At 41.0% G+C, this 12,061-nt stretch overlaps 1 protein-coding gene across 1 annotated transcript in view; it reads left to right on the top strand.

Annotated features, from left to right (window-relative positions):
- Positions 1-12,061, top strand: part of MAGI2 (membrane associated guanylate kinase, WW and PDZ domain containing 2) — a 1,321,708-nt gene that overhangs the window by 1,152,236 nt on the left and 157,411 nt on the right. The window contains exons 14-15 of the mRNA XM_042965265.1: positions 1,817-1,908; positions 11,093-11,285. Coding sequence (XP_042821199.1) covers positions 1,817-1,908; positions 11,093-11,285 — 285 coding nt within the window. The remainder of the gene's footprint in view (positions 1-1,816; positions 1,909-11,092; positions 11,286-12,061) is intronic.

Raw genomic sequence — 12,061 nt, 5'->3', positions numbered from 1 at the left:
AATACAATTTATAAAAGATGACTAATGGATGTGGAGGTCCAATTGGTTCATCTTTTTTGAGTTTTATATTAGTCATTGAATGGAAAGGACTTTGGTTATATGTGCATCTGCTCATGAGAGGGAAGGAATGGTCATGGATTCTTGCACAGTATATACATATATACAAATGTACTTTGGGCTTGACTCAGTTTTGTTTTGTTTTTTGAGAACACTAGCACAATCAGCTTATGCTTACATTTCAGAAATGAATGAATTTCCTTTTGTATATAACTGGGAATGCATAGCCCATACTGGAGGACACCAGGGCAAGCCCAATATCATTGTGCCTTGTTTACTGGATCACTGCAGCAGCCCCACTTACTATAGAGCCTAGGAAAGATTTGCCTGGCCATCATTCACTGAGTCTCTCTCTCTCAACTCTGACTATTACTATATATCCAAGTAGGTCAGACACAGCTTCCTGTGCCACGAGGATCCTTCTCTGAAATCCCATCCCAATTTTCAAAACCATCCTGTGTAAGCAATTTAACTTAATACTTGATTCTGTAAGTTATAATACTTCCTTTAAACCATTAAGGCCTAGGATCACTAAATACTACTTTTTTTTATTTTTTTAAATTTTATTTATTTATTTTGAGAGAGAGAGAGCATGCAAGCAAGAGTGGGGGGAGGGACAGAGAGCAAGGGAGAGAGAGAATCCAGCAGGCTCCGTGCTGTCAGCACAGAGCCCAGTGTGGGGCTCAGTCCCACAAACTGTGAGATCATGACCTGGGCCAAAATCAAGAGTCGGCTGCTTAACCGACTGAGCCACACAGGCGCCCCAGGATCACTGAATACTTCTTAAGCAAAGGATGGCATTAATAAGTATTTCCCAAAGTTGCTAATCATTCATTGGCATCCTAACAATGGCCACAAAAGTATGCGCAACTCAGTCATGATGGAGACTTTACCCCCTTGAGAAGGATTCAAAGGCCCAAGGGTAAAGGGTAAGCATAAATCACATCCTTCTTAAAAAATCAGAAGAGTTCTTATTGTTTTACTTTATATTTACTCTAAACTTGAAAAAATTGACATCCAGAGTGTCCCAGCTTATTTTTAAGTGCATTTCTGTTCTTTCAACTAACTGCAGAGAAGTATCTCTCTTCCAGTTTATTGTGGATATATTAGTGTAGTAGTAATAGTGAAGTCAGTAGTGAATCTCTTCGTGGCTTCCACATCTTAAAATGTTTGGGGAGATACGAGTTCACTCAAATGCCCAATACAGAAAAGTTTAAATTCTATCTTTTCTAATTTTTACCATTTAAAAAAAGACAAATAGGCATATGTTTGTATCTCCCCATCCCCAACACATACTAAATTGGATGTATCAAGACATGAGCAGATATTAGTAGATCACTAGGCAAGACTGTACCAGGTAGCTCTAGGATATTATCTTCTGCTCTCTCGGATTTCTGAAACGATCATTCTAGTCAGAGTCAACATCCTCAGAGTGACAGCCAATCTTTCTGAGAGCAATCTGAATGCTCTCAGGAAAATAAGGAATTATAAGACGATCATTTTTTTTTTTCAGTCAGGAAATTTGTGTGTTCTTTCTGCCTATGGTAATACTCTTGTTTGGTCACTGTTAATCCAGAGACTACCTAATTTGGGAACATTTTGTCACCATATTTCTTTTTATCCTCAATGCTCTCCACCAACTCTAACAGCACTCTCATTAATCACATCCATGAAATTAATTTATCATCAGTGTGTTCAGTTTCTCAGGGAGTGGGGAGGGGACAGGATTCATCACTCAATGGGATCTCCTTTATGCCAGGTCCAGATTATAAGGAACTGGATGTTCACCTTCGCAGGATGGAGTCTGGATTTGGCTTCAGAATCCTCGGGGGGGATGAGCCTGGGCAGCCGGTAAGTTGAAACTTCTTTATTTCCACACTGTGGGCTATATATTTTATGTGTTTGTGCATCAGGGGAAATACCACCCACTATGACATCTAAAAGAAAATCTTCGAGGACTCAAGAAGAGTTTGAGGTTTGGTGTGTTTTTTTCTTGCTGTTTAAGTTCTCAAAACATGTCAGTGTTTTCATGCCAATAAATCCTCATAAGTTAATGTACATACATTAAGAGGGGACATTACTCTCCTTAGAAGGGATTGAATTCCTCTTGGATATTTCAATTATTTAATTGTATTGGACCCCTGGTCACTCTGGACAGCACCCCATAGGTAAGCCATAGTATGACAGAAGGTACATGTGAAGAGGTGCCTTGGACCAGCAGAATTATGTATGTTTGCAATCCGGACTGCACAGGAGAGAAAACACAGGGATAAACAGAAGCAAAACCAGGCTCAATGCTGCAAAATCTCAGGCAGATTCAAACTAAGGGATTCCCGTGAGATGTTCACAAAGTGAACTTCAATGTTGGCACAACATTGGGAATTTGGGGAGGGCTCTGGAGAAATTACACACACACACACACACACACACACACACAGTCATTATACACCAGAGTAAAAGCAGAAAATAATATACAGAAAACATTGCAAAGCTAGATTAATGAACATGTATCAAAATATCAGCCATAAAATATTCATTGTAAAAGATGTGTCTTAAATGGTACCCAATATGACTAAGTCAGATTCATGAGAGGTTTGAATAAATAACACCCCATTCCAGCTCAAGTGCCTTAACCCGATCCCAGCTCATGAAAGGGAGTTAAGCTGTAAGCCTCAGTTTCCTCATCTGTAAAATGAGGATTATAGTGCTCTCTCAATAGAGAGAAAGCTTTATGAGAAAAGATGTGAAAGTGAATTTACCAATGAGGGTTATCTGGACTTCCCTACTAGTGTTTTGAAGGAAGAGAGTGCCACGGTAAAATACAGGGCTCAAATAATTTTGGACTTTTATTTATCCAGAGATTAAGTTAAGGATCTCATATCATGGGTAGAAAGAACAAATCTCACTTACATTCTGCTCCCTTTCACAGACTTGTTCTCCTTCTATTTGCCACGTGGTTCTCAGTTTCTGAGGGATCCTCAGTCATCTGGTCAGGAGACATCCTCACTCTTCTCTATAATTCATCTTGCTTTATATAGACAGAACCAACAATAGTGTCCAGTTCCTTCACATATGTAAATATTTAGCCTCCTCGCTTCCACAGGGTATTTGTCTGACTTAGCTTCCTTCAGGATTATTCTCTAACCTGCTCATATGTCTCCCTATTTAGTTTGATCAACAGGATTTAAAATTCCTCCTAAGCAGGGACTTCATCTTCCCCTTTTTATTCTCCACTAGTGCCCTATAGATGAATGGTGTGCCATTAGCCAAACTGCAGGTCAAGGTCACAGTCCTCAAGAAAGCCAAATCTGCCCCATATGCCTGACAACAACTGCAATAACTAAAAAATCTGAGGGAAGAATGTCCCTCACTTCAGACAATAGCTGCAAATTTAAGGGTCCCATGGCCTCCTTCAGATTTGATAATTCACTAGAATAACTCATAGAACTCAGGAAAGTACTGTACTTATGATTAGTTTTATAGTGAAAGTGTACATATTAGGACCAACCAGAAAAAAAAGGGGGGGGGGGCACATAAGACAAAGTCTGGAAGGGTTCCACATGCAAAACCTCCATCATCCTCAAGGACAGGTTATCCTCCCAGCATGGATGCACAGAGGATTGCCAACCAGGGATGCTCACCCAAGTTTTGGTGTCCAGAGTTTTTATTGGAGTAGGAGTGACTGAGTCATTGAGGTGATTGAGCTCAATCTCTAGCCCGTCTCCTTCCCAGAGATCAGGTCGATGTCACAAGATTCAAAGGCCCGGGTCCTCTAATTATGTGGCTATTCATTCTGGTATAGTGAGCCCCCACCCTAAGACTGTAGGTGTGGCTGGCTCCACCCTGAATCATCTCCTTTAGCATAAAGTAACAGGTACTCACCATGAGTCTCCTCATTAGCATAAACTCTCAGGTTCAGTACAAGGGGTTCACCATGAACAACAAAGATACTCCTGTTGCAACAGTCTGAAGGTTACATTTCAGGAAAGGCCAGACCTCTGTTTGGGCTCAGACTAAATTCTTTATTGTACACCCATATGTTTAAAAGATACTAAATTAAGGAAGTAATGGCACTTTAAGTTGATCTTTATAGCATTGTGAGGGATACTGAGACTTTTGTAGAGCATTTAAGGGTAAATCCATTAGAATTCATTATACTTTTTCTAACATAATGCTTCAAACTTACCAACCCAAGGGGTCTCTGCCAGAAAGACGAGGTTCATATTTGTTCCAGAATGCACTGACTAACATACTTTTTTCCACTTACCAATCTGGGAATTCCTTGAAGGCAAGGACCATGTTTTGATGTGTCTATGTCTTCCAAGCCTAGCACAGAGCCTGGTATAATAGATATTTGCTAAATGAAACTGAAGAGAGCCCTCTTCACCCAGCCAAATCATCACCTGAATGTCTCAGAAAAAAAAATCTGGAATTTATATTTTCTGAGGCCTCTAGATCCTATGGGCTCTGTAGAATTAAAACAGCCTAGTCCAGGGATGGTGTCCTGGTAACCCTACAACGTGCTTTGTTCAACCCAGTGCTTTAAAATTGTAGAAAAACAGCTAATTTCACATTTTTAAAAATTCAGATTTCCATAATTCCTTGAAAGATAGATCTAGCAACGTTAGGCTTATCTTTCTCCACAACAACAACTGGCTGGAGCTATGTCGTGGTCCCTTTTAGACTGAACATGGCCACAGCTCCCAAGACCCCCTTTTGCCTGTGTTGCTCATTTAGTCTATTGTCTTTGAGATTCCCAACCCCAGAGGACTGGATTTAAAGGTGAATATTTTGTACCAAAGGAATCTTCAGTCAGGGCCAGATCATGGTTTTTACAAGCCCTAAGCATTGAACATGTAATCAGTTTCCTTCCTTTATATATAAATACAAATAAGAGATTAAACTATGAAATGAATGTAAGGGAAATAAAGTTCCAGCTCTTTCCATGATCTTTACTTACTTCAATACAGTCTTTGAAATGTAAAATTCTCACTTTGCTCGAACCCCTCCCCCTGCACACACACAGGCTCATGCTTTGTCTGCTTTGCAGGTAAACTAGCACCACACTCAGGAAATATTTTCCTCAACAGTCTCTGCCTCCCCGGGGGGAGAAAGGACTGCATGACAGTTCACAGGGAAGGCCTGGTCTCAGCTGGCTCAAGAAGGGAAGAGTCTGGCTGAAATTTGCCTGGCACGGAAGCAATAGAATTGTTGCCCAAATGGAACACATGTTGCTCAAAATGAAACTCAGGTGTGTTAATGCAGCCATGGTCACCACCTGGCCTCAGGACAGCTTTCTTTTTTTTTTTTTTTTTTTTTTTTTAATTTTTTTTCAACGTTTTTTATTTATTTTTGGGACAGAGAGAGACAGAGCATGAACGGGGGAGGGTCAGAGAGAGAGGGAGACACAGAATCGGAAACAGGCTCCAGGCTCCGAGCCATCAGCCCAGAGCCTGACGCGGGGCTCGAACTCACGGACCGCGAGATCGTGACCTGGCTGAAGTCGGACGCTTAACCGACTGCGCCACCCAGGCGCCCCATCAGGACAGCTTTCCACCTAGTCAGTGCACTGGCTCCCAGATTCTCAACCCTTCTGAACATTGGCTTTGACTCCAGAGTCCTCTCTCCCATCCAGTGGGCAGGCATCCAGGATCTGTGATAAGCCTCCTCAGATGACATAGATTGCCTGTTATCCCCATTGGGTTTATTTAGATCTATTCTGGTTTATTCTTTCACTTGAATGATTTAAGACACACACAGGCTGCGAGTTACAATTTTGACATTTAAGCCATTAAAGTAGAAGCCTAAAGCTTCCTAAAGCAAGCAAAGCCAGAAAGTAATGTCCTAAAAAACCAGAATGTTGCACCTCAGAAAGATCATGTCAGGAAGAGTGACTCTACTGTAAAGATTTCCCATAAGCCTTTCCTTCCTGCTTTCCTCCATGGTTAAGCCCAGAGATAATATATAAACAAAATGTGCTGGCCTCATTTAATTGCTGATGTGCTACAAAAGAAGAGACTCATGAGGTGACTTGGTCCCCAGCCACAGGAGGTCTCATAAATTACATCAAACAGGTTTCTGCCTCCATATATATGAAATGGTACTGACATCTCAGGGTGCACATTAAACACGACAACATAGCTTTTGGCAAATAATGAACAGCAGGAGTCCAGCTCCAACAAAGCATATGGGCATTTTTTCCTGCAAGAGGAAATACGTTTCACAGTTAAATAACAATAGAAATAGAAAGAAATGAAAAATTGCCAGAAAGGAACAAAAATGAGATTTCCAGCTGTGAGCTGAAAAGAGATGGGAAGGCATCAAGGTGGAAAGACTTAGAAAATGCTGCAATGGAGAAAAACTGTTCGTAGAAAGAAAGAGGTAATGCTAGACATACTCCTTGGTCAGGGAGTCTGTGCAAACTTGTGGAGAAGTTTTGGAAGGCAAGAGCCTGAAATCTTCTGGCCACATTGTCAAGTTGTCCCAGGCTATAATTATTGCAGATCAGACCTACTGGGGCTGGACTTGCATTAGGTAGAGCAGGAAAGAATTAAAGGAATTAAAAGGCCTGCACATATGATTTTGGTTTTGTTTGTTTCTTAGTTATTTGCTTGCATTTTCGTGTGTGTGTGTGTGTGTGTGTGTGTGTGTGTGTTTTCCCCTGGCTCACTGGGATTTCAGCCACTTGAATGTGAACCGCTATTATTTCATATCAAATACTCTGTTTTGTTCCATGCCCTCATAGCCTGTAAGATAAAGTAGAGTTATGGAGTTATTATTGTGATTCTTTTGTTCTTTAGAGAAGTCACTTAGATAAGACCATGGGTCAGTTGTTTATGGGGTCAGGGGGCAATCTTTTTCGAGCTCTTTGGCCACAAGGCTCTTCCTTCAGGGCCAAAGCACTAGAGACAAGATAAAGAACTCCTCCAAGTGCAATGAGAAAACTGATGAGTGGGTCTACACAGGCTGAAGGATCCAGTGAGGCTCAACAGAGGTGTGCGTGGTGTGAGACCAGTGTTGGTTGGGAAGGCTCAGGGGCCAGTGTAGCCCTTGGAAAGCAAGACTGGAAACAAAATGTAGCCTGATGGGCCGGTGAGCCCAGACCATGTGCTTGGGGTGAGGGAGTCCCTCAATAGACCTGCAGAGTGATCAGTGTGATGTGTCAAGGAGCTCAGGCCAGGCACTGGCAGGAGAGTCCTTCAGCAGACTTAGAAGTGACCAGTGAGACCATAGATCCCATAGCCATTGGACCAAGTGAGAATACTCAGAATCTCGTTAGTAGGAGTGTGACAGAGCTACAAACCGAAGCTTCCAGCCTCTCTTGGGAGCTTGTTAAACATGTGGAATCTCAGGTTCCACCCCAGGCCTGCAGAGTCAGACTCTTGTGGGTAGGTCCCAACTCTGTGTTTTAATAAGCTCACCAGGTAATCGGTATGCACCCTAAAATGTTAGAACTACTTGATTAAAGGATCAGATGTCCCAAGGCATGTTCTCGACAGCCTAAGCATACGTTAGAATGTCTATACATTGAAAAGCTAGTATGAACTACAGTGCAAGAAGGAATCATAGATCATCTAGTCCCTGCAGTGACAGTGGCAGACAGGAAATAAACTAATAGAATGGCTGGAGCATACAAAACATATTTGAATTAAAAGGAAAAAAAAATAAGTTGTGTTTGTTGTTTTCCTAAATAGAGATACATAGAGCTAGCTCTGTATCTGCAGTGAAATATAATGCACAAAGGTGCAAAACGGCCAAAGGCGAAGGAACAACAGCCCCATGAGAGCCGGAAGCAGTGACAGTGTGTGTGGTCAGTCTCTCCCGGCAAAGGCAGCAGTTACTGATGAATGGAGCGAATGTGACTAATGTATATAGCTAATGGGCATGCGACTCAGTGCCTGCTCCAGCACACCACGCTCAGTGCAATTCAAGCTTGTTTAATAGTTTATGTCAACCTCTGTTTGAAACAAGGTAGAGGATGGATTATATAATGTAGTTATGTAATAGTATATATGTATATAATAACAACATAATACTATACAATAAATTATATTGAAGTATTATGTTGAATATACCACTTATTTGGAAATAACCATGTAAGACTTGATAAAATGTCTTTGCTCAAATGTCGACTTCTCAGGGACGCCTGCCCTAGCCAGCTCTCACACCACCACGGCCACATGACTGACACCCATCTACCATCCCAACCTGCTCTCTTTTTTCCACGGGACGTGCCTGCTAGCATGCAACATAATTTACACACTTACTACACACACTTCTCATTGTCTAACCATAAAAAAAGAAGTTCTATATGGTAGGGATTTGTATTTATTGTTCACTGATGAATTCCTAACACCTAGAAGGGCCCATGGGTTCAATTAATATTTGGTAGATAAATTAATTAGTAAGAAGGGTACTCATATCACAAAAATGCAGCTGAAAAGCATATGTTTTACTGGGATTTTTCTTTTTTTTTAATGTTTATTTTTTGAAAGAGAGAGAGCACGAGTGGGGGAGGGGTGGGGGTGGAACAGGATCCCCAGCAGTCTCTGTGCCGACAGCAGAAAGCCAGATGCAGGGCTCAAATTCGTGAACCATGAGATCATGACTTGAGCCGAAGTCGGACACTTTAATGCTTAACCGACTGAGGCACCCCGGCGCCCCTACTGGGATTGTCCTTTTAATGGATGTTACTATACTAGTATCACCTAGTAACACAGAAGATAACTTCAAGAGTATCTTTATATCTTTGCTGTCTGCTTACAGCAAGGGAGGAATGGGAATTTTCCAATGTGACATTTTGGGTTGGTTTTTTTTTTTTTTTTCCAAAGTGAAATTTTGTTTTTACTATTTTTGTCGAGGGCCCAATTGCAGCCCTGGATCTCTCAGTTGTAACCTATATTTTGGCTCACTTTCATCAGTTAGAATCAGAACTATAGCTTAAAGTTGATAATTACCAGCCAAGGAGTTCATGAGCCATTTTTTCTCTGTAACTAGCTATAAACTCTCTCACTAAGGCATGTAGGAAATCTAAAGGTTGAAGCATTTTGAGGGACTAACCCAGCTAAATGCAGCTTTTCAAGGGGCTGTGGACAAACATAAACATTCATTTTAACTGGCTTTTGCACAAAGCACTTAGCAAATCTTTGAAGGGCTTCTTAACAGGTTGAGTCTTATGAAGAATAGATTGGAACATCTTTAGAAAGAAACTCCTAAATTCAGGTTGGCATGACAATAAGGGAAATGGAGAATGTCAGAAGCGTGCCCGACTACTGGCCTATAGCAAATGGGTGCAGAGTGTCCTAGGGGAGGAACCACACTATGCAGCCAATCTAAGGCAGGATATGTGTGGTTTTCCTTGTGATAGCACTAATGAATCACTGATCAGAGCACAAATTATTCCACATGGAAGCAAATCTACCCCCACCCCCTCCCCAGGAATAGGGGAAAAGCAGCTGTAGTCATAAAGGACTTTTTATTCCTATGGATAAAATTCAGTGTACGAAGGCTGTGAAGTCCTCAGGGAAAAGAGAATACTCTTCAGACTCTAATTTTCCATATACCTGAGAAGTCCTGGGCATTCAGACCTGGTTGCCATGTTAACAGGCCACACTGAGCAGTGTGACCAAGTAAGAACTGCTTCCACACCTGAAGACCTGTAAGCCTACAGATCACGTAACAGCAACTCTCCAAATTAGCTGGGATCCACAGATCAGCAATCTGGAAGAAATCATTGTGCCTGAAAGAAATAGTCTATGAGCAAGGGATCATTTTATAAAGACTTAAATTAAAACTTAGACTACAGTCTCTGTAATATTATCAGGCTAAGGGTAACAACTGCCTTCAGAGCTGTATGGCTAAGCCACTTGGAAAAAGAAAAAGGATGTCCATTGTCCATGTATTGGAAAATTTATCTGTAGGTTAAATAGCAAAACTAAAATATTTAGTACTATGCCTTTTCAATGACAGAGAAAATAAAGCCTTGCTGATGGATACTAACCTAAATGTTTCAAATGGGAAGAGGGAAACCTTATGTTATGCCTTTTATTATGATTACTCGTTCAGGGAATTACAATTCACACGTTTCCCAGATATGTACCTCCCCATTTCCGGGTATGATAGTCACCTAAACATCAGAAGTATTTCCAGTGACAGGCAGAACCCGGGGTGTTCTTTGTGCAGGGGACAATGCTCTAAGGAAGTATTCAAAGGAATGGAGCAAAAACTGGGAGGAGGTTTGACTGAGACTTTTCTAAAATCAAATGGCCAGAAAAGCCAACTACGAGTTTTGCTTTGTTTTTATTTTATTTTCCCCTTATCTCCAGCCTTTCAAAGCAAAGCAAAAAACAAAAACATTTTGAACCTGTATCAGTTTCATAATATGCACAAGCAGCTAGTTTCCCTGACATTTTTGGAGCACTCAGTATCTGCCTCAAGCAAAGTTAAATGCGTCATGTGCATCATTTCATTCAATTCTCCCAACAACTCTGTAAAGTAGCCCCCATTACTTTACTTCCCCATTTTGCATGTGAAGAAACTGAGGCTCACAGAGGTTAAGACTTGCCCAAGGCCACACAAATAAGAAGTGGAACCAAGATTCAATCCCCAACTTGTTTCATGAACGGTAGCTAATAACATCGGGTTATTTGGGGTTAGAATTTTCCTTAAGGGTGATGACTAGTGGGCCAGGAAGCAAATGCAGCAAGTTCAAAATGTTAATTTCTCTAGAAGGAGTTAGCAAACTGGAAGAGTAAGAAAGAAACCCTGCAGCCCCTCATTTTTCAGTTTTCAAGTACATGCTCAGGTTTGGAGTAAGGGGTAGAAGGTGGAAATAAAACTTTACACCAAGTTGTACATATATATATAAAGAAATTAGATCTATAAATGATATTATTACCTATTACTATAATTACTATCAGTTACTATCATCTATTGTCTATTATTACTATGTATTTACATAAAGAAATTATATATACATAGATATGGGAGGAAAAGTTGAAATGTAAATATCCTTCCCTTCTCACCGCGTCTCTAGATTTTGATTGGCGCTGTCATTGCCATGGGTTCAGCCGACAGAGACGGCCGCCTACACCCAGGAGACGAGCTGGTCTATGTCGACGGGATTCCAGTGGCTGGCAAGACCCACCGCTATGTCATCGACCTTATGCACCATGCAGCTCGGAACGGGCAGGTCAACCTCACTGTGAGAAGGAAGGTGCTATGTGGAGGTGTGTGACTGAAGCCAGCGGTTAGGGTTGGGGATTAGGTGCTGAAATGCTTTTGTGGGACAGGGTAAGGACACTTGAAACCAAATTTTAAGTCAGTGTCTATTTTACACACGGAAAAAAGTCACCCTAGATATTCCAAATGTAACTGTGATTTTGAAAGTGCAGATTTTCACCCCAGTAGTATAATTCCAAGCAGTCTTTCAAGCCTATGTTTTCAGTGTAGTCATTAAAAATTTCTAGCAAAGCCTGGGGCTAATTTGAGATGTGTATGCTCTTTGCTCTTTGGTGGATGCTCGTTATGAAAGGAACATTACAGCAGTGAAAAAACACAGCTTTTGAAAATGTTCCTCATTGTGTTTACAAACGAAGAACCACACCATTTTGATACCATAATAAGGCAACTAGGATGGAAAATTAGCCTCCGTTGTAGAGCCTGATAAAAGGTAACAATAAAACTATGACAAAAATACAGTGGTACGTCACTCTTAGAAAACGCAATTCATTTAATTCCAAACTTATGAAACCGATCAATCAGAAGCAGTTATTCCCTTTACAACCATGTCTCAGCTTCATAAAAGAACACACCAAAGACTTAACTTTCAACAGTCACTCTTCACACTCATAACAGGATTCCGTTCATCTCTCTCCACCATCTCAGTCCCCCCAAAAAAGATTTATATTTTTATGAATATGTCTGTTACAAACATCAACTATTTTCTGTAATCTAAGCACTCAGTACTGTTGGGAATGGGGTCCCAAATTGCCTGTGCTTTGTC

This window comes from Panthera tigris, chromosome A2 (genome assembly GCF_018350195.1).
Source record: "Panthera tigris isolate Pti1 chromosome A2, P.tigris_Pti1_mat1.1, whole genome shotgun sequence".
NCBI classification, from domain to species: domain Eukaryota; kingdom Metazoa; phylum Chordata; class Mammalia; order Carnivora; family Felidae; genus Panthera; species Panthera tigris.
This window is presented reverse-complemented; position numbering and strand designations above follow the sequence as displayed.